This window comes from Hipposideros armiger, unplaced genomic scaffold (genome assembly GCF_001890085.2).
Source record: "Hipposideros armiger isolate ML-2016 unplaced genomic scaffold, ASM189008v1 scaffold_62, whole genome shotgun sequence".
In the NCBI taxonomy this organism is placed as follows: Eukaryota; Metazoa; Chordata; class Mammalia; order Chiroptera; family Hipposideridae; genus Hipposideros; species Hipposideros armiger.
In genome coordinates this window covers 365,366-385,830 of record NW_017731412.1, presented here as the reverse complement: position 1 = coordinate 385,830, position 20,465 = coordinate 365,366, and the positions used below count along the sequence as shown (strand labels likewise).

General features: G+C 55.2%; 1 protein-coding gene across 3 annotated transcripts in view; it reads right to left on the bottom strand.

Annotated features, from left to right (window-relative positions):
• The window catches only part of SH2B3 (SH2B adaptor protein 3), a 37,560-nt gene extending 17,725 nt beyond the window's left edge, over positions 1-19,835 (bottom strand). For all 3 annotated transcript variants that reach the window (XM_019641614.1, XM_019641615.1, XM_019641616.1), the window contains exons 1-2: positions 19,455-19,835; positions 8,416-9,171 (exon numbers count right to left, since the gene is read on the bottom strand). In XM_019641614.1, the coding sequence (XP_019497159.1) occupies positions 8,416-9,144 (729 nt within the window). In that variant the 5' untranslated portion in view covers positions 9,145-9,171; positions 19,455-19,835. The remainder of the gene's footprint in view (positions 1-8,415; positions 9,172-19,454) is intronic.
• Between the last annotated feature and the right edge of the window lie 630 nt (positions 19,836-20,465).

Genomic DNA, 20,465 nt, shown 5'->3' with positions numbered 1-20,465 from the left:
AAGGAAGCCGAAGCGGCCCCTCCTGCCGTGGGGGAGGAAGCTCCGCCCACCAGCACCACCAGTGAGGGCCGGCCGCTGAGAAGGCAGAGATCTCTTCTGTGTATTCTCTGGTCTCCTTTTCCATTCACCAAGGAGTGGGCGGGGGAGTTCCAGCCGCACCCGCCCAACGTGTGGGCTGTCAGCTGGTGCCCACTCCAGGCTACCGTGAGGGCCGCCGGGTGGCTGCCCATCCCAGGGAGGCAGGCTAGGGACCCACCTCTGGGATCTGGCCACTTCCTACACAGAAAGCCCCGTCTTCCGCTTTTCAGGTGGGGACGCATCGTGCCAGGCCCCTCCCTGAGCCCTTTTTTTTTTAATTAAATTATTTTTTATTATGAAATACACATTTTTTAGAATTATTTCTGAGCCCATTTTTTACTTCATCACCCAGCAAGGCAAGTACTGACATTCCATTTTCCAGAGCGGGAAACTGAGACTCAGGCCAAGATCTCAACCAAGCTGCTCCCTGGCCACTAAGCCCACTGCGCCCTGACTCCACAGTGATGCTCTTGTGCCAACACCCGGTCTCCCAAACAAACAAAAATACAAGACAAACTTCCAAGAAGCTGGCGACAGCAAACAGGCCCCATGGAAACAGCCCCCCAAGGCCCCAGCCGGCTGGCTCATAGTAAATGAATATCGTCCCCAGGCCTCCCGCTGTTGGAATCAGGGGCACTTTCTTGTGTGTGGATTCATAGAATTTGAGCTAAAAGGAAGCACGCTGATACCATCTGCCCGCGGTTTCAGCGTGGTCGGGGGTTTCTTCTAAGCGGCAAAGCACTTTTTCAAAAAGTATCTTACAAGGAAAACCCAGTAAGGGGCCAGTGGGGTGGCTGTGTGTGTGTGTGTGTGTGTGTGTGGTCGGGGGCCCCATGGGAGCCCTGCCCACCACCACCCCATCCTTTTCCCCCTTCCCCCCCCCCAGTCCCGGAAGGCCCCGATTAAGCCCCTAGGTTGCCCACTGCACAGCACGGAGGGGGCGGGGACCCACCTGAGTCACAGAGCAGCCAAGGCAGAGCAAGACAGAACCCCACTGTCATCTTGACAGCCTTCGGCCTCTGGACCCTGTGGAAGAGGGTGAGACTGGGGAGCCCCTGGCCTCTAAAACTCCTGTCTCCCCACTGGGACGTCAGGGCTCTGTGTGGCCCACGAAGAGCCTGAGGCTGAAGGTGGCAGGGAGGTGGTTTCTCTGCCCGTTTGGGGCCTGAACACAAACCCCTGTCCTTAGCAGACCCACAAAGGACGCAGTTCTTAGCTCTGCCACCTCCCCAGCGGTGCGACCTGGGGCAAGTCTCTCTACTTCTTTGTGTCTCAGTTTCTTCATCTGTGAGCTGGCTTCATCACTCTCACTTCACAGGGGGATTCCATGGGATGTGTCAAATGTGGTGCTTGTCATGTCAAAAACAACTAATAAAAACGACAATTGCAGCAGCTAAGCCTTGCTGAGCGCTGTGTGCCAGGTGGCTCCAGCACTGCCCAGGCAGCCGCTGAGCCAGTCCAATCAGCACCTGCCACGTGGGCGCCATCATTCAGCTATTTTTACTTGAGAAAACTGAGGCACAGAGAGCGAGAGCAAAGCGCCTTTCCCAGCTCGGAGGAGCAGAGGCAGGCCTTCCCCCAGGTCTGTCGAAGCCAAAGCGGCTGCCCCCTCCCGCCTGGCCGCTTCCTGCCCGGCCCCCTCCCCTTCTTCCTCCTCGCACTCCTGCCTCCGAGAGGAAACCGCCAAGCCTCCGGCGGACGTCCCTTTCTTTCTGCTTCCTCTTTCCCACACTCAGGGACACGGCTCCAGCCTCAGGCCCCAGGGTCCCCACCGCAGCAACTTCTGCCTCAATTTCCTCATCTGTGAAGTAGGTGCAATGACTGTGCCTGCCTTGGAGGAAGGATCACAGTGGGCATCGGATGAGCTGACTCAGTAAAGCCTCACCCTGTGAGGTCCTTCGTGCAAGACAGGCAGACCATTCACCACCCAGGGAACTGCCTGCTCCTGGGCACACCCCAGACATGGGCAGGGAGCCCAAGGGGCCCAAGGCCTGGGTCACCTCTTGTCACCCACCCGGTCCTGCAGGCTGTGGCCCTGGCTGGACTATGTGCTCCATGAGGGTGGGGCCAGGTGGCCTGGTTCATGGGCGCCCCAGGAAAGTTCACTGCCTCGACATAGGGGCCCAAGGCCCCCACCCACCCACCCAGTCAGCACTTAACTGTCTGCAGCCTCCAAAGATCCACAACCCCACGGGCAGGCACTGTGACCATCCCCATTTTACAGATGAGGAAAACTGAGGCCCGGCAAGGTCAAGTCGCTTGTCCAAGGACTCCCAGAAGCTCAGAAGCAGCAGAGCAGGAATGGCTCTGAACCTCACTGCCTGGCCCACCCCCTGACCACCCCTAGGACCAGCAGGACCAGCCACTCCCAATCAGACCACTTCTTCTAAGGGGTACCTGAGGCCTGTGGTGAAGGTGGGGGGCTCAGGGCTGGGGTCTGAGTCCCCTGAGGTGTACCCCCACCTGCTTCCTCTACCTCTTCTCTGGGCTGGGCAGCAGAGGCCAAGGGCAGGACGTGCTAGGTGAGAGGGGAACTGGCCAGCACCCTCTGGGCCTCAGTGTCCCCAGGTGTAAAATGGTGGCACTGGACAAGACGGCAGCGGGGAGCCTTTCCTGGTCTAAGAACTCAAAACACATGCCCCCACGCAGGTAGGGCCACTGGTTCAAGACCACCACCAATAACAACGATAGTAAGTCCTTCTGAACTTACAAGGCACCAGGTACAGCCCAGCTGCCTGGGTTCCAATCCTATCTTGGCTACTTGAGACCTGTGTGACCTTGGACAAGTCACCTACCCTTTCTTGGCATCAATTTCTCAGTCTATGAAATAAGGATAATCATAGCAGCTCCTTCAAAGGGCTGCTGTGAAGGTTAAATGAAGCCAGATCAGTAAGGTGCCTGGTATACAACAAGTGCCAAATAGATGTTGGCTAAAGAGGCATTTTCAACAGCGGCTAGAACTCCATCATCACTCCCTGCACAGATGAGAGAAACAGTCTCAGCCCCCAGACCTGGATGGCTGGCAAGGCTTTGAGACCATCTCAGCCAACCCAGAGGTCTGGATATATTGGGAAACTGAGGCCCAAAAGAGCAAAGGGATGGCCCAAAGGCCATGGTCAGCTGGTTATGCTCCATTTGAAAATGGACCCCAGGCCAGCCACCTTGGCCCACTGGGTGCTTGTCACCTGTCCCCAACCCTGGCACCCCCACCACCTCCCTCTGCAGAGCTCAGGAAGGGCCAGGCTGGGATCCGCTTCAATACTGACAGACCCACCAATTTTATAAGAAACCTGGATTCTTATGTGAAATCTCTCCATTTGATGTTTTTAAATATTGGCACCCAATCCAGCTTTCTTGTTTTTCTCTTAACTGCCAAATAGGGCAGCACATCTCAGGCCTGGCCTGGCTGGGAGCTGGTGCTCTGCAACCTCTGGCTTGAGGGAGCCAGTTCAGTAGTGTGGCTGGGGGCTTGGGAGTGGGGATCCCTTGGGATCAGCAGGATCAGAGGAGAGCGGTGCCACAGAACGGGCGAACACAGCGACCAGAGGGTCTTCTAAGAGCAGAATCGTGCCCCTCTCCCATGGCCAGCCTGATGCCGGACGATCCCAGACAGCACCAGAGGGTTCCTCTGGCCCACTCCCCACAGCTTGGTGGCCCCAGCAAGTGCCTCAGCCCCTCTGGGCCTAAGTCCCCCAAGGGTTCCCACTGCACTTAATGTAACACCTAAAGTCTTCACCTAAGGACGTTAGATGGGGTGCCCAAGGCCCCACCTAATCCAGCCCCGTCTCTTTTCCAACTTCATCCCTCCTTGATCACTCCACAACCAGGCCACCTGGTTTTTCCTCAAAGACGCCTGGTTCACGCCTACCCCACGGCCTTTGCACGCGTCATCTCCTCAGCCTGGGACTCAGTCACCCAGATCTTTCAGGATCGGCACCTCCTGCCAAGGGGCCTTTAATGGCCACCCCCCGGTGGAAGGAAAGGCTGCCCCACTTCTCACCCACCTGAAACCAGAAAAACGCCGTGACTCCTCTACCCATCTTCAGACCTTGGGAAATAGCCACAGATGTCTCCTCCAAACCCCAAACTCCACTACAGCAGCCAGGCTACTGCCTCCGTTAACACACCCCCATAACAACAAGGAGCCCCCTCCCACTGCAGCCCTCCCAATGACCCTACTTTACAACTGAGTAGACAGGCTCCAAGTGGGGAAAGTCACCAGTCCAGGGTCACAGCAGATCAGAGGCAGAGCTGGGACCCAACTCCCAGTGAGGCTGACCCACAAGCTTGCAGAAACTGATGGAACTGGGTCTGCTCTGTTGGGCCAGACACTGTCAAGGGGCAGGAGAGGTCCCACCAGGGCTGCTTGCTTTGTGGGCAACACTCTGGGTCCTACAACAGGGCCCAGGGACCCAGCTGCACTCCCTGGCAGCCTGGCTTCTCCAGGACCAGACCACCACTGCTGAGCCCTGAGGCCTCCGTCCGACGGGGGCCCCACCCTCAGGGCTCCAGAGGGACAGGAGCCTTGAAGGTGCCTCCCAGCACTGGAAATAAGTCTGTGTTCTCAGCCCTAAAATTATCACCATAACAACCATCATGACAATAAGGAGGGCTGGGAACACTGAGCGCGTCCCTGTGCCAGGCGCGCAGCAGATGTGTTCTCCCAGTTAACACAACGGCCCCGCGAGGCAGGAACTATGAATAGGCCCGTTGTACAGAGAAGGAAACTGAGGCTCAGAGGTGACATCACTTGCCTAAGGCCTCAGCGCTGGGAAAGAACTAATTAATTATTCCAACTTGGGTCCATCTGACACCTCACACCTGGTTTTCCAAGATGGTTTGGTTTAAGCAGCAGCAGTTGTTTTTTAAAGTGAAGTTTTATAAGGAACTCCACACTATCAGGCAGATAACACATGTGCTTGGGCCGTTATTTGCCTTTCATGGTGTCACAGCCTCGAGACTTTAAAAGTGATGAGAAAACGGAGTTTTTATCTGCACTTGTGTTTTTCTGACAGCTTCCCGTTGTGTTTGGAATAAAATGCTTTCCCATCTCAGGGCTTTTGTCCATGCTGTTCCCTCTGCCTGGAACACCCAGCGATTCTTAACTCAGGATTAAGATCTCAGTCCAGAAGTCACCTTCTCAGGGCTCACTACGAAACTGGTAATTAGTGTGGTGCTGGCACAAGGATAGACACACAGGCCAAGGGAACACAGGAGTCCAGAAGCCACAGATAGTTACCAGGATGAAAAGAGCACTGCACCCCAATAAAGAAAAGGGTCACATCAGCACATGGCACTGCAGCAACTGAAGACTGCTGACCCCCACCTCACACCACACACAAAAACTAGTTCTAGATGGATCTTGGTCCAGAGTGGGACAACCCAAACAGTAAAGCTTCCAAAAGACAAGAAAGACAAGAAAGAGTTTCGTAGGCAAAGATTTCCTAAACGGGACACAAAAAGCACTGACCATAAAGGAAAGCCATTGATAAAATGGACATCATTAACTTGAAGATCTCCTGTTCATGAAAAGATCCCATGAAAGGAAGAAGGCGGCAACCCACACCAAGAGCCTGAGCTATTTACAATACAAAGGAAGTGTATCAGAATATATAAAAAACTCTTAGAAATCAATAAGAGACAACTCAATAAAAACAAGGAGCACTTCACAAAAGAGTCCATTCCACCGGCTGATAAACATACGAAAAGGTGATTAACCTCATGAGTCATCAGGGAAATGCAAATTAAAGCCACCTTGAGGTGCCAGCACACATCTACTGAAAGGACTGAAATGAAAACTCATACACTGCTGGTGGGAAGACTACTAAATGTGGGGCCTCGTTTAGAAGTCTCTCACAAAGGTAAACTTGCACTTACCATATGACGCAGCAGGCCCACTTCTAGGAATCTACCTGAGAGAAGTGGAGGCTTTTGTCCATACAAAGACCTACATGCAAATTTCATAACAACATTATCATAAAAATCCCAAGCCAGAAACGACACAGTTCCATCAACACAGCCGAATCCTACTTAGCGATGAAAAGAAATGACCTGCCAATACACACAAGAACACGGACGGATCTCTTCAACATTATGCTGGACGAAAGGACCCAGACATAAAAGGCAGCATGCCGTGTGATTCCACTTATACGAAGTTCAAGAACACAGAAATGTAATTAATCCATGGGAGCAGGAGTCAGTGTGTCTAGGGGGAGGGGGCTGCTGACTGACATGGAGGAGGCTGAGGGAGCCCCTGGGGTGCTGGGTCACTGGGTGTATGTGTACACACGTACACACGTACGTGTACACACACACACACACACACACACACACACACACACGCGGAACACTCATGGAGCTTCAGGTACACGGCCCACTGCAATGAAGTTGAAGAAACGGTCACTTCACACAAGAGGATTCTTCGAAAACACCCTGTGCCAAACACCAAATTAGGGCCCCTCGGTTATCCACGAAGACTCCCCATTGCTTTTCCTTTAAAGCACAGTATGTAATTTATAATTCCATGCTCATTTGTAGGTTTATGCCTTCAATAGCCCCCACTACGATGCCAGTTCCCCCAGCATCTAGCATGTGTACAAATGAATGAATAACTGTCAGTCTCCTCCAAACCCATACCATTACCCCTGAGGACTGGGATCACGTCTGCTTTGCTCCCTCTTTAGAGCAAGGCCCTAGCACATAACAGGACCACAGAGAGAAAGGAATTAAATGAAAGCCACCTACTCCCATCCACTTGATACACCTGAGTCAGAGATGCCAACAGGTGTGCGGAACAGTGGCCCTTCGGCATCAACTGCAAAGCTGTAATTAAGTTGGTTGCAAATGAAAAAGACAAAGCTGTTAAAACTTGAAAGAAAATAAGACATCTACAAAGCATGGGAGGTACAATGGAATTCCGCGACGGTTTGGAACCCCCTAGAAAACAACTTGCTATTGTTCATGGTCGGTCAGGGTTTTCAAAGACCTTGGGCCAGCCTACCACAGCCCATGTGACACCCTCATATGGTGTCCATGGCCATCCTACAAAATTCCCAACCAGTACTCCACAACACTATTAAAGTCATCAAAAACAAGGAAAGCCTGAGAAACTGCCACTGCCAAGAGGCGCCTAAGGAGACGTGACTATTGTAACATGGCATTCTAGAACAGAAACAGGACACTAGCGAAAACTCGCAAAATCCAAAGAAACCTCAAAGTTTAGTTAATAGTAATGACCAATGTGGGTTCCTTAGTTACCACAAAGGTACATGGTAAGATGTTAAAGTTAGGCAAAACTGGGTGTGGCCTATAAGGAAACCCTGCACTAGGGTCAGCAGAGTGGCACGCTGGTTAGGAGTTGGCTTGGGACGCTAGCTCTGAGCAGCAGGGCCCCAGGACGGATCCCACATGAGGGTCAGTGACACTGCCCTCTATAGCTAAGATGGTGAACAACAGCTCAACCTGGAGCTGGGCTGCCATGAGTCGCCTGCGACAGTGTAGGCTGCAGTGGGGCTGGCCAGCAGCCGTCGAGCGCTTTTGTAAGCTTTCGTGAGCCGCCATGAGCAGCCGTCTAATGGCAGACAAGTGACTGCCTCACCTGGGAAGAGCGCAATGATAATACCAACATGGGCCAGTGAAGCCACGTCCTCCACAACTAGACTGAAGAACAAAAGGACAGCAACTTGTCTGTTCCCCTTCCCAATTCCCCAATAAAATCTTTAAAAAAAAAAAGAGAGAGACCCTGCACTATCTCCGCAACTTTTCTGTTAATCAAATGATTCTCAAAGAAAAAGTTCATGTTTGAAAAGGCATACCTGTACTTCCTTCTGGGCACTTTCCGGCCCTGTACCGCAAAACGGAGACCCCACCCTCAGCTGCCGCCATCCATACGTGCGTGCGCGACGTGCGAGTGCGGGCGCGACGTGCGAGTGCGGGCGCGACGTGCGTGTGCGACGTGCGTGTGCGTGCCCGACGTGCGTGTGCGTCTTGCGTGTGCGCTGTGCGAGTGCGTGCGTCGTGCGTGCGCGTGCGCGTCTTGCGTGTGCGTGCGCGACGTGCGTGTGCGTGCGCGACGTGCTTGTCCGTGCGCGACGTGCGTGTGCGCCTTGCGTGTGCGTGCGCGACGTGCGNGTGCGCGACGTGCGTGTGCGTGCGCGACGTGCTTGTCCGTGCGCGACGTGCGTGTGCGCCTTGCGTGTGCGTGCGCGACGTGCGTGTGCGTGCGCAATGTGCTTGTGCGTGCGCGACGTGCATGTGCGTGCGCGACGTGCGTGCGCAGTGTGCGTGTGCGTGCATGAGAATGCTGACGCAGCGTGCAACCTGCGCAGCGGTGCTTACCTTGGGCGGGTCGAAGAGTTCCAGCACTCGGTCGGCAATGCCCTCAGGGCCTCGGGCGCGCCGCAGGGCCAGCCGCCCGCGCTGCCAGCGTGCCCCACTGTCCATGGAGGCCTCGTCCGCCAGGCTGTAGCGTAGCGCAGCCTCCTTGAGGGCCTCGGACGGTGGCTCCCGGGCCAGGCTCCAGGGCAGGAACTTCCTGGCGAGGCCAGGTTTGGCCCGAGCCTCCCCCGCGGCCCCGGAGGCCGGCAGCTCCCCGGCCGAACGGCGGCGGATAATGTGGCGGAGGCTGTGGCGCAGGTGCTGGAGGGCGCAGGGCGCAGGAGGCCGTGGCGGGGCCAGCTCCTCCGAACTGCGGGCCTTGGGCAGGGCCGGGGCGGCGGGGCCCGCCTCCACGGAGGACGCCTCGGCCTTGGCCGGAGGTCCGCGACCCGCCTCCCGGTAGTCGCGCGCCGGTGGTCCGGCCGCCCGGCCCTGGCGCACCTCACGGCAAAAGTAGAGCTGGAAGAGGTCGGTGAACTGCAGCGACACGAGCTCGGCACGCAATGGCGCGTGCTGTGGGTGCTCGCGGACGAAGAGCCAATATTGCCGGGCCAGCTCCCGGGCCGTGGCCACCGCGTGCAGCTCGCAGAACTCGCTCCAGCCCCTTGGGGACTGGGCTGCGGTTGCAGACGACGAGGAAGCAGAGGGCGTGGAGGAAGCCGAGGAGGACTGCAGGGCGGGCCCATTCATGGCGGAGACCGAGGTGGAGCGGCCAGGCTGAAAGACACAGTGGAGGTTGTCAACAAGGAAGTGATCGGAAAGGTCAGCGCTGACCACTTAAAAATGCCACCAGGTGTAACCCGAGGCCAAACGAGTCCGGGCTAGTGCTTCCTGCGCCGCTCAGCCAATAGACGAACACAGGCGTTGGGTCATAGAAGGGGCGGACTTGTCATTCACCAGGCACAAGGTCAAAAATTTAAAAATATTCATAACGCTGAATGCTGGTGAAGATGCATTGAAATGGGCACTTCCCTACCATGTTGCTGGGTACTGTTAAGGGGTACAGCCTTTCTGGAAGGCAACTTGACAAGATCCATTTCAGACCTAGTAATTCCACGTTTAAGAGTTCCAGAGAAACACTTGTTCACATGCACAGAGAGGCACCAACAGGACAACTGGTGCTAGACGTTTCCTGCTCCAGTGTTTATAATAGAGAAAAAGTAGATAAAACTATTAAAATTTTTAACTTCCATGGCTGAATGTCTTTTTGTTTTCTTTTTTTGTTTTCTTTTTTTTAGTTTCAGGTGTGCAAAACAATGTAATAGTTAAGACATTTTACCCCTCACAAAGTGATAGCCCCCGTCCCCCATGAATGTCTTTTTAAAAGAAAGAGTTCATTACACTATAGCTAGGGGTGGGAGGTGGGGGGGAGGGGACCAGGCCTTGGGATGGATAGGTAGGTACGACAAACATGTCCACTGTCCTGGGGTTTTGCAAAGGCCTTTCTGAAAGATTTACATTAGCTATAGACAAAAGGGGGTGGGAAGCTGAAGCAGGCCTAGGTCTGGGATAGGTGCAGACACCCACCCACCCCCCACCCCCTGCACACAAGGAAGAAGTGTTGCTTCTGTGGATTAGCTGTGGGCAGCAGATTAGAAAGTTCATGTGTAAATTAGAAGCGGAAGCTCCTGGGGTTCGACAATCACGGAAACAGCCACTTGGAAATTAATCCTAAATTCCAACAGATACACAGGAATGTGAGCAGTCTTTCGTCAGAGCTGGCCCACAACTACTAGCAGGCTAACTGTTCTCTTTCACTCTCCAGCTGCTGTAATTTTAATGTAGAACAGCTCAGAATTTTTTTTTTCCTTCGCCATCTAAGTGCCCATCAAAGACTGGTGAAATAAACTGTGGTGCACCTGCAGGCTGGGATATTCTGCAGCAGTGGGAAAGGATGAGGAAAATCTATGCCACCACCTTGGGGAGATCTCCAAGGTACCACCCCACAAAGCAAAAAAGCAAACCACAGAACAATACAAGCTGTGTGATTCTATGTACATAAACACAAAACCAAACTACCAATTTTTATGAGTACATAAATGTAGTAGGTGGTGGGCAAGAAAGGTGTGGCTGGAGCAAACCCATCCAGAAATTGGTGACCTCTGGGGAGGAACCAGAATTGGGGTGCAGGGGGGGAAGTTACCAAGGAAGACTGTTACTACTTGTCTCTAGAAAATATGGTTAGGAACACAAAGCCTGGAGCCTGAATTCAAATCCCCAACACTACCATTTAACTAGTTGTGTGACCTTGGGTGAAATAGTTGATTTCTCTCTGCCTTAGTTTCCCCATCTGTAAAATGGGGACCATGACTATACCTACTTCATAGGAGTAGTATCAGGATTATTTGAATTATGTAAAGACCTTAGAAACTCAAAGGGTTGGCTGCTGTTATTGTTACTTAAATGTTACAATAAGTATAATATTGGTGTCAATAAAAATCAACAAAGCAAAGAATAAAAAGGGATAAATTAACAAGATTCACAAGAGTTGCAAAGATATTTCCTGCACTGATGGGGGAATGTCAGGTCAGGCAGACCCTTGCCCACCCATCCCAGCTGGGGCTCCCTGCCCTTTCACCCCTGCGGGTCCTTCCGTAAGCACCAAGCAACCAAAAGGGCAGAAGCCCCCCACCCTCTGCTGTCCGCGGTGCTGAACCCTGGAGCGCTCTAGTTACTAAAAGTACTGTCCTTCCTTCCAACTAAGCCTGGCTGGGCCTGGGCCCCCTGGGGACACAAAACCATGGCTGCTCATTTGCCTTCCCCCCCTCAATATTACTGAGGGCCTACTGTGTGCCAGGCATTATGCTAGGCCCTGGGAATACAGCAATGAACCAGACAGAAATCTCTGCTCTCCTGGAACTACACACACGTGCACATATTGGCTGAGTGACCTCTGACACCTGACTGGACCTCTCTGAACTCCAATTTCCTCAACTGTCAAGGAGCAGCATGGTATCTACCTCACAAGATAGTTGTAAGGAGTCCTTGAAAGGGGACTCAAGTGGAGATGTGAGCCCAGAAACTGGGGTCCTTTCTGCCACCCTCTACTTCACAGGCACCTTCTCTTCGTGCAACACTGTCATGCTAGGCAGACCTGTAGGGTAGCAGCAAGGACAATGAGGGCTGCCTCCACCAACTCCAGTCCACACTGGTGACCCTGCAGCTGATCAAACACAGAGTAGGTGCCTTTGCACCAACTGGGAGGGTACTGTGCACACAGTTGACATTTTTGCACATCACAGGTCCTTGGCACCGACACATAGTAGGCACTCTGCACATAGTAGGTAGTCAGTAAAAGCTGCCAAGCAGAGGAAAAGGAGAGGCGTCATATGTGCCCTTGACCGCCATACTCTGCCAAGAAAAGAACCCCTGTCGCTGAAAGGGGAGGGTTTTACCTGCATATGTGGGTGACCTGTCCATGGTCAACTCCAGAACCACCCTACACCCATGACTTGACACAGGTGAGGCAGACACTGTCCTCACAGGTTGGGGGAACCAGAAAGCTCTCAGATTCCGGACCCAAGCTCCTGCCCCACCTACGAGACCCCATGTGATCTGCCTCCACTTAGGCCAGCTGCCTCTGGGTGACTGCATTAGTGTGCCCTGGGCCTTGGCTGCTCTCATTCTGCCCGCAGTCTCACACTAGAGAAGCCTTCCCTGAGTTCTCCAACCAAGTCGCTTCCAGAGCTTATCCTTCAGCACACTGGTCACATGCTAGCATTCAATAGCTGTGATTATTTAATTAGCGACTCATCTCTCCACCAGACCGAGCTCCTTGAGGCCAGGAGCTCCCTGATCCATCCCCAGTTCCTAGCATGCAGCATGCCTGTTGAATGAATGCATGCATGCATGAAGGAGGTCAGCTGGATTTGCAACCTCTACCTCTTCTGGAGGACATGTGGCAGCCAACACCCACCAATGGGCCAACCCACCTCCTGTCTGTTCATGCCTGTCCCTTTGCCTGGAACACTTGTCCCTGTCCACCCCTGCATGTCAGAGTCTCAAAGTCCAACTGCAGGGCCAAATCCTGGCAAGAGCCTTTTTGGAACAGCTGTGCCCTCTCCAAGCTCCCTCACTGCCCAGTCGATGGCTGGCAGCCCTCCTCACCATGGTCCCCACTCCAATTTCTCCATAAAAAGAGTCACATGTATTGAGCACTTGCTATACATGACACATTTTTCTAACTACTTTTGTACAGCATTAACTCTCCCAAGCTTCATGACAACACTTGGAGGACCAATAACTGCTCCTACTTTAAAGATGGAGAAACTGAAGCAAAGAGGTCCCCCAGCTGGCGATGAATGGAAACCCCCATACACAGGCACCCCCAAAATGCCTGATGGGTACCCGAATGCACACCATGAGAAAGACTAGCTTCTGAGTGGACGTGTATTGAAAAAATGAGTGTGAGCCAGAACAGACTATAAAGGTCTCATTCTGCTCCTCCAGCCAGGTCCCAAACTCACCAGGTGGTCAGGAAAACAGCCACAGGGTGAAAATAAAATAACAATAAATGACACTCGTTCATGCTGTGTGTGTGCCCTGCTCTGTGCAAACGCTTTGCATTTATTCCCTTATTTCCCATTGGAAGGGGTGGGCGGGCGGGGAGTATATTTTATAGATGAGAAAACCAAGGTGTGGGAGGCATGCCCTGCCTGGGGTCGCAAGGCCAGTGAGGGGCAGAGTTGAAATCAGAACCCGATTTGCACTGCTAGCAAGTGCTCAATAAACATGAGTTATGCGGCCTCCCATCCATCTCCCTCCACCTGGGGTGTGTGACCCATCAGGCTGAGAGGCCCTCTCATTCCTGCCCACTCCCCTGGGCCCGGCCAGAACAGGTGCTCCAGAAATACTCGTTGTATGAATTAATGAGCTCCTGTGGATGAGACAGGCTGCCAAACAGCATACTCTTAGAATCATGCACCTGACCCGCATGGATCGACAGAAAAGGTAGTGGGGCTCCAAGAAACCCAATGAGACCCCCCCACACCCAGATGACCTCTCCAGGTGGAGTTACCAACCAAACCTGGGGTCACCCGTTTGCCGGGTGGTGAAGAGGCTTCCCTCTCTGTCCCTCAGTGTCCCCATCTGTAAAATGGGCTGATGTTCTCTTGGCACTTACTAGGAACATTCTAAGAACTGATGTCTGTGGGGTGCTTGGCACAGAGCTCAAGAAACGAGTGGCTATTGCCATTTTATTACTATAATTGTTAGAAAAGAGGAGTGCCAGCTCCAGAGAAGGTCAGGCCTGCCTGCCACAAGAAGCCACAGCGAGAGCCTGGCCTAGTGGGCAGGGCCGGGCAGGGGGGCATCCTGGGAACCCAAACAAAAGGCCTTCTCAAGGGAGAGTGGCTGTCAGGAGGCTCCGGACAGGAAATGGCCAGCAGGAGCATGGTTGTGGCCCGCACTGAGGAGGGGCCATGCTGGGGAGGTTTCCTGATCATATGGGCAGCCAGGCCACAGGAAGGTGGTCTCCTCCTTGGGCCTCGGGCCAGGTGGTAGCCATTTATTGAATGCTTACTATGTGCCAGGCATGGAGGGAGAACAATTGATCAGATCACACCAACCCTGGGATCAGGGGCTCAAAGTTCTTGGCAGAAAGCAATTATTAGCCACTTGGGGGCTCCCAGGAGCCCAAGGTTGACGCTGGCTGGTAGGAGCAGGGAGATCTGTGAGACACTTATACCACGGGAGCATCTGAGAGCCTGGCCAGCCAGAGGGATGAACAGGCTTCCACACACAGAGGAGCCTGCAAATCCAGGGGTCCCCTCGCCTGCTCAGCCTGACCTTCTGGGGCAGGGAACTCCCAGTTGTGGAGGAGGGCTCCAGGATTCCTCCAAATCCCACAGCGCAGCGAGGGACAAGGAGGATGTGGAGCAGGAAGACCGCATCCTGGCACCCCTACCCCCAAAACCCCCAGCAAACATATGGAGATGGAGGCATGCCCATCCTAGGGTTGGGGCCGGAGGCCTCCCTCCCAGGACCCCTGAGTTCAGAACAACTGTGTCTACCAGAGTGCCTGCTAAGGGTGACCTGGCAAAGGCTCTGTAGTCTCAGCCCATGTCTGCTGTCCCCCATTCGAGCATATACATCCTAAGGGACCCTTGAGCCCCTACCAAGTCAGGGAGAAATCAGGCTCTAAACATCTGGGAAATCCTGGCTGAGCTGTGGGGCCCACTCTAACCCATGACCCCAGAGATAGGGGCTCTCAGATTCTCCTCTAGCCAATCATCCTGGGAAATGTCATCTTGGGAAGCTAACATTTCCCTTTTAATTATCAGGCCCAGGTGTACAGAAGGCCTTTACCCACCTGTGGGAATTCCACCTGCCAAGGCTTGCGGAGGATATTTTCAGTTGTTGTAAATGAAGTTAAAATGAGCCAGTGGAGAGACTTCACCCTCCCTCAGGTCCATAGTACCTCTGCCCCCAGCTCACAGATGTTTAGGCAGGAAGTCCCACACCTTCCGAGACACCTCCTCTGGGGAGGCCTCTGGGTTGACTCCAGGCCACAGGGAGCATTTTAGTCTTTCCCACCCACAACACCAACTTCTCCAGCAGTCCAGACCCTGCCCAAGGAGGCCCAAAGAGTTGGGGGAATTCCAACACACACTGCCTGGCAGGTGGCCTGCTGCTACCCTGGCAAGACTGGAGAAGGCTCTGGGAAGTAGGGAGCAAAGGCTCTAGAACCCCAGGGAGGCTGAGAGGTGGGGTCTGCCCTAGACCCTTGGGCAGCCAGCGGGGGCCCTGATGCACCCTTTCTTGGGTCACCTAGTGCTCGGGGACATTTATCAGACCAGCACAGTCTGCCAGACAGGAAATGTCCTCTGGTTTCCTCTGCCCCCACCCCCAGCCTGACACCCTCGCCTCAGCTAGGCTTGGGGAGGTGGGGAAAGCCAGGAACCATCCCCCCAAGAATGGGCAGTGCATTCCAAACTCCACCCTCTCCCCTCCCAACATGTGACTTCTTCCTTTAACTGCCCCCCTGGGTTGAGGGGAGATGAAGGGTGAGACCCTAACTAGGCGAAGCATCTCAGCGAGGCCCCCTCCTCCAAAGTCCCCCTCCCCCATCGGCAGTGCTGCTTTGGGGGACTCAAGAGGGGTACAATCAAGCCCACCCACTCCTGTGCCTCTCCCCACACTCATCACCCTCTCTGGATCCTTCCTGTGAGATGACACCAGTGTCAGCCCTCAAAGGATAGATACCATGCCCAAGGCCCTCTTGTGTCTCCCCCACCCGCCCAGGGCCAGCCCCCCCCCACTTCAGGCACCCTGTGAGTCAGCTCCCGGTGAGCAGGGCACAGACTTCCTCCCTCCCAGGCCTCCCTGGGGACACATGGGGCAGCGGGAAGCTCCCTCTGGCCAGCCAGGGTGGGGGCCCACATCCGGGCGGGCCCCCAGGGGCTCCAGGCCTGGCTCACGAGGAAGCCTGCAGCCCAGCCCCCCTTGCCGACCCCTGACAGGGTGGCGTGGGAGGAAAAATCTTCCAGCCATCTGCTCAGCTGCTGGGTTTCCGGCCTGGGCGGGGCCGGGGGACGCCAGAAGGACCTCTTCTCCTGGGGAAGTGCCCCTTACCCCTGCTGGGAGGAAGGACGCCAGCCTGAGCAGCCCAGTGGTGGTCAGTGGGACCCCAGAGCCCTAACCAAGGAATGCTGGTCACCCAGGCATCAGAGCCCAAGTAAGCGGGTGTCCAGCTATGGCTTTGGGGCATGCCCAGTCCCCAAGGGACCTCAGGCCCCTGGAAGCCAGGGAGCTGGGGTGCAAGGCTCCTGGGTCCAATTAGGCCTGACTCAGCGAGTGACCCCAGCTGAGTCACTTCCCCTGGGCAGCCTGCCCGCCTCAGTTTCCTTGGGGAGGATGGGTAGCTGGGAACAGGGTCTGGCTGGAAACAAGAGCTTGCATTACACCTCTGGACTCTTTGAGGCAGGCTTCTCCTGTCTGCCAGATGGACGCAGCTTCCTGCCCCGCCCAGAATGCTCAACACCCAGGGGACCCCGAAGGACTGCTCTTCCTAGGAAACCTGGCAATTAAGTGTCAGCCCCCTCTTAGGCATTAATAGGTGTAGCTCACACTTGTTTAGCACTGGCTGTATGCCAGGCACTGTGCATGCCTCCTTTCAAAACAACCTTACTGTGTTGTCATCTGTATTCCCATGTCAAAGATGAGGAGCCCCATCACTCAGGGAGGTTAAGAGATAAGCCCAAGGTAACACGGCCATAGCAGTTATACCCAACATTCTGTGCCAGGCTCTACACTTCCAATATGAGCTCACATACAGGCTCACATACCCTGGGCAGACTGGGATTCTTGGCCCTCAGTGGGCAGGTTAGGCTCAGGGAAGTCAAGTAACTTGCCCGAGGCCTTACAGCTAGAAGCTGGCAGAGTCCATATTTGGCTTCAAAGCCCATGATGCTACCAGGGAGAAGTGGAAACTTAACAGGAAAGCCTTCTCATTTAATTCATAATAATATGTATTATTACTGAGTGCAGGTCCAGCACTAAGTACTTTCTGTGCTAAGTACTTTCTGTGCCCTGTCTCTGACACTCAATTAGGTACCTAGGACTGGCAGTGGGAGGTCCCTCCAAGTGCCTTCAGCCCCGCCCCTTTTCTGCCCTCGGGAGGGTTCCATCCAGGAGGTGGAGGGTGTCCTGGGGTGGCACAACAGGACCCAGATATCCAAGGGGCCCCACGGGCTGAACTGCTGCAGGTTGCCCAGTGCCTGCTGGGCCCAGGCTACAACCAGAATTGGATTTGTATTAGACAGTTCTATCAGAGAAGGATCCTGCCCAGGGTTAAGAAGAATGGGGGCGGGGGTGAGGGGACCAGGTAGGAAAACAAGCAGAGCTAACATCCATGACAGAGTAACAACAATCTATCTCATTATTATTACTATGACTCCTTCTGATCTCGCTGTTCTAAACACTTGGTGAATTCACTCATGTATGGTGCCAAAGACCCTAAGAAGTAGGCACTATTATCACACCCATTTGACATGAGGAAACTCAGGCTGGGTGGATAAGCAAGGCCTCATAGCGAAAAAGCACCATGAGCTCATCCTGCCTGGGTCTTCAGAATTCTTCTCCCCAAGACTCAGGAAGCCCCAGAGCTGCTCAGGCAGGAGGTGCTCAAGGTGCCATTAGGGAACATTCCACAGCCTGTAACACTAATGAGAGCAATCATTAAATCACCACCTCCATGTAAATGAACCCTTTCTCTGCCAGGCAGCAGGTGCTTCTCATGTTCTGGTTCATTAAGTCTCTACCACAAGTCTGTTATTACCCCATTTAACATAAAGGGAAACTGAGGTTTACGAGTGGCACTTGTCCCCACCCTCAGCTAGAAATAAGCAGTGGGAGAATTGAAGCTAAGGCTCCAGGACACTCCTCTGCCCCTAACGGTCCTCAGACCCCAGCAGCTGATGCTGCAGTCCAGCCCCTTCCCAGCCTGCGGCCTCTGTGGCCCACAGGGACTCACACAAGTTCTAGGAATGTTCACCCTTTGGCTCAGAAGGATTTTTCCCTCCCAGAGGGGGGTTGTGGGAAAAAGCTCAGAAAAAGTGTATTAAAAACCCCTCCAACCTCCCCAATGGGCCCTGGCCTCTAATCCACTGACCCCAGCCCGCCCAGGCGGCCTCTGCCTGCTCTCCCCCCATTAGGGCTGTATCTCTGGCCCCCACAGGCCCCCCGAGAGCCTCCAGAGCTGTTTCCGCTCTGGCAGCCAGGTCAGTGATGGGAAATCCAGACACAACTCTCGCCCACAACCCTGGAGACCCACGCGCCCACTGCCCTGGCAGGGGCCCCAAGGCTGGATTATAAAGGGGAGGCAGGATGGGCTAACAGGCCCCACCTGAGCCTGGCAGCTGGCGCGTGTCAGGGGATGCTCATCTCCCAGATAAGAGGGTTACAGGTCAGATCTCAGCCCCTCCTGCCCCAAAGCTGGACCTTGGCCCTGCAGACATCGCCTTGCCTGGTCCTCTGCTCTGAAGCCCCCCGGCGCAAAGCCCAATTTCACTTCCTCCCACTCAGTCCGTCCTGGGCATGCCCCACCCTGGAGGCCCCCAGCTGCAGGCAATGACCTCCTCACCTACATCATCGTGGCCGCGGGAATGGGGAAGAGAAACAGGAGAATGAGGAAACTAATGAAATAAAGAAGTGGGACAGGCAGGCAGGCCCCCCCTCCCCAGTTCCTCAAATGCAGTCCCCATCATTCCAAAAGCCCGAGGGGGGGGGGCAGAGGGGAGGGGAGGAGGGGATTTCTTCACCAGGCATTAAAGGCCTCTGAATTACACTCCCAGCTCTGCTAACCTATAAGTCCAATGCTCTGCACCCCATTCCTCTTTTTTTGTGGGAGGTTACCCCTGTAGCCCCCCCCCGGTCCTATCTGTGAGGGTACCAGCCCAAAGAGACCTGGGCTCTGGGACTCCCCTAACCGTTGTGAACCCCCAAATTCAGTGGCATGGGGGCACCTGACCCTGCCCACCCCTACAATGCAGGGAGTGGGGCGAGAGACTTCCCAAATGCATCGCTATCCTCTTAGCCACATGGCCTGACCTGGGAGAGGGGGTAGGGAGCGGCGCCTGGAGGGGCTCTTCATTCTCATAACCTCAGTTTGACTACTTTCACTTTCAAGGTACCAAGCGGTGACCCCTGACCCTTCCTTACCAGGCACAAATTGAGGGGAACTGCTGCCCTCCAGGGGCTGGGCTACTTTAAGAGATGGACTGGGGGTGTTAGCCATACCCTCTCTCAGCGCCTCCCCCACTGCCTCAGCTACCCCCATTACATCTCCAACACGTGTGTGGGTGGGGGTGTCGCTGGGAGGGTGTCGCAGGATCTGGGGAAGGGTCACACCGGAACACCCCATCTGAGTTACCTGCAGGACAACATTTTAGGCTGTTGTGGGAATGCGCAGACACTGGGCAGAACTAGATATGGGCCTGCTCTTCCCCCATTAAAGCCCTCTCAGCCCCACAGGAGGAAAGCGCCGGGAAAGACGGGCTTACCTGAGAGAGAGGGGGTCCGGGCCCGGCCGGCCCATGGCGTCGCGCGCCTCCGGCCCCCCGAAATCCCGAGGGGGCGGGCGGGCCCCCGCCCCGGGCGCGTTCTCTCCCGCGCGCCGGCTGCTGGCTCGCGGCTCGCGGCTCGCGGCTCGCTCGAGCGGGGCTCAGGCAGGAAACCCGGGCTCGGAAAATGGCCAGCGTCTCATCATTTCCGCCGCCAGCGCTTGACAGTTGCGGGAGGATGCGCCCTCGGGCCGCCGCCGGGGAAACTTTGCTGCTGCGGCCGCCGTCGCCACCGCGGGCCGCGATAGTCCGGGCAGGCGGCCGGGCGGAGGCGGTGGCCCGAGCCCATGCCGCCCCGCGCCGTTATGTAAAGAGGAACCGGCTGTGCTAGCGGAGCCTGGCGGGGGAGGGCGACCAGGGTGGGGCGGGGCCACACGAGGCCACACCCCTGTTCGATTATGAGCCACTCAGCTGAGGGGGCGTGGCTTTTCTGGCCCCGCCCAACAACCCTGCTCCTCGGCGGCTGACCAGGTCCTAGGGTCTCAAACGCAGCCCCGGCGAGAGGCGGGGCCTCGTTAAGCCACGCCTACGTCTTGCCCACCCGATTTCGCATAGTGCAGCCTAAAGAAGGGAATGAACGGCCGGAGGGGCGGGACAATTTTGGCCCCACCCACCCACCGCAGACCACCAAGTGCCTCAGTGCTGCCGGGGCGGGGCCAAATGCTGGAAAGGCGGGGCCGGGCCGAGCCGCCTGGCCTCCAGGGGGCGCGCCCCTGCGGACTCCCCCCTGCTCGGCCTTATCTATGAGTGTCTGGCGGGTCAGTGCAATAGCGACAGCAGCTTTCATCATCACCCAGGGAAGGATCCCAACACCGCTCGGCCCCAGAGTATCCACGACTCTGTTGAGTCGACCCGCCACGACCCTGGCATCCCCATTCAAATTCCGTCCCCACCTTCAGTTCTGCTCTTTGCCTCAGCTCGTGCTCATATAGCCCGGCTTCTATCCGACCA